Source organism: Arachis ipaensis, chromosome B06 (genome assembly GCF_000816755.2).
Source record: "Arachis ipaensis cultivar K30076 chromosome B06, Araip1.1, whole genome shotgun sequence".
Taxonomy (NCBI): Eukaryota; Viridiplantae; Streptophyta; class Magnoliopsida; order Fabales; family Fabaceae; genus Arachis; species Arachis ipaensis.
This window is the reverse complement of record NC_029790.2, coordinates 80,349,586-80,350,665: the sequence shown is the minus strand read 5'-3', so window position 1 is coordinate 80,350,665 and position 1,080 is coordinate 80,349,586. Positions and strand designations below refer to the sequence as shown.

The window sequence follows — 1,080 nt, the reverse complement described above, 5'->3', positions numbered from 1 at the left end:
TTTATACACAATTGCACATGCTTATAGGAGCTTGAAGCGCTGGCAGATCCAATGAGGAAGGAGGTTGCACTTGTCCGGAAAAAGATTGATTCCGTAAACAAAGAATTAAAACCACTAGGCCATACCTGCCAGAAGAAGGTAAACCTTAATTGAAATTCATCCAACCCTGCTAGTTATGTAAAACGTTATTGAATTATTGCATAATGATAAGAAAAATTCCCCAATTCTTATGATTTTACGGACTATGATATGATATTATTTCAATGTGGATACTCAATTGAAATTCCGCTGTACAGGAAAGAGAATACAAAGAAGCACTTGAGGCTTTTAATGAAAAGAACAGGGAAAAAGTACAGCTAATCACCAAGTTAATGGAGGTTAGTTAGTCTCAAATTCCATTATCATGGGTTTGTGAATTTACTCCTATATTTCAATAAATTATTTTACTGGTTCTAACATGTGGGTTGTTTTCTTGTGTTGTTTTTGGTTCCTACATCTTGACCAGCTGGTGAGTGAAAGTGAAAGATTGAGGATGAAAAAGCTGGAGGAGCTGAGTAAGAACATAGATTCCATGCAATGATCTAGCCAAACTGCTAATGACTCTGATGATGATGATTAGGCTTGTGTGGTATATTTTAAAAAGGAAAAAAAAGTGACATAGTATATTTTATATAATGTATCGGGTGTTTTTGTGCTTGTGTAATTTTGTTGTGTTTAAATGTTTGTTTTAACTTGCATTTGGTGGGACATTATAGCTAATTTAGGAGGGTTATACCCTATAAACAGGCTTGTAACTAAAATACTTGCAATTTGTTGTCATTTTTTTACCCTTTTAATTTCATTTTCCTCTGCTTTGTTCTCCTTATTTAATTTATTATTATTTATTGATGTAATTTGAATTTTGTTACCATGGAAGATGTTTCTCATTTCCCACAATGCCCTGGTGTGGTTGTTAGTAGTTTTATGTTAATTATTGATAATAACTGTAACGTATATTACAAATCGTTGAGTTGCCGTGTTTGCGTATGTGACACATTTCGGACACGATACTCACTGACATTTGTTCAACACACGTGTCTA

At 33.7% G+C, this 1,080-nt stretch overlaps 1 protein-coding gene across 2 annotated transcripts in view; it reads left to right on the top strand.

Moving 5' to 3' along the window:
- The window catches only part of LOC107648813 (probable DNA double-strand break repair Rad50 ATPase), a 1,733-nt gene extending 868 nt beyond the window's left edge, over window positions 1-865 (top strand). Inside the window, exons 2-4 of one of the 2 annotated variants that reach the window (XM_021104542.1) lie at window positions 28-138; window positions 297-377; window positions 497-865. In XM_021104542.1, the coding sequence (XP_020960201.1) occupies window positions 28-138; window positions 297-377; window positions 497-580 (276 nt within the window). In that variant the 3' untranslated portion in view covers window positions 581-865. The remainder of the gene's footprint in view (window positions 1-27; window positions 139-296; window positions 378-496) is intronic. The other variant, XM_016352628.2, reaches the window with a different exon arrangement.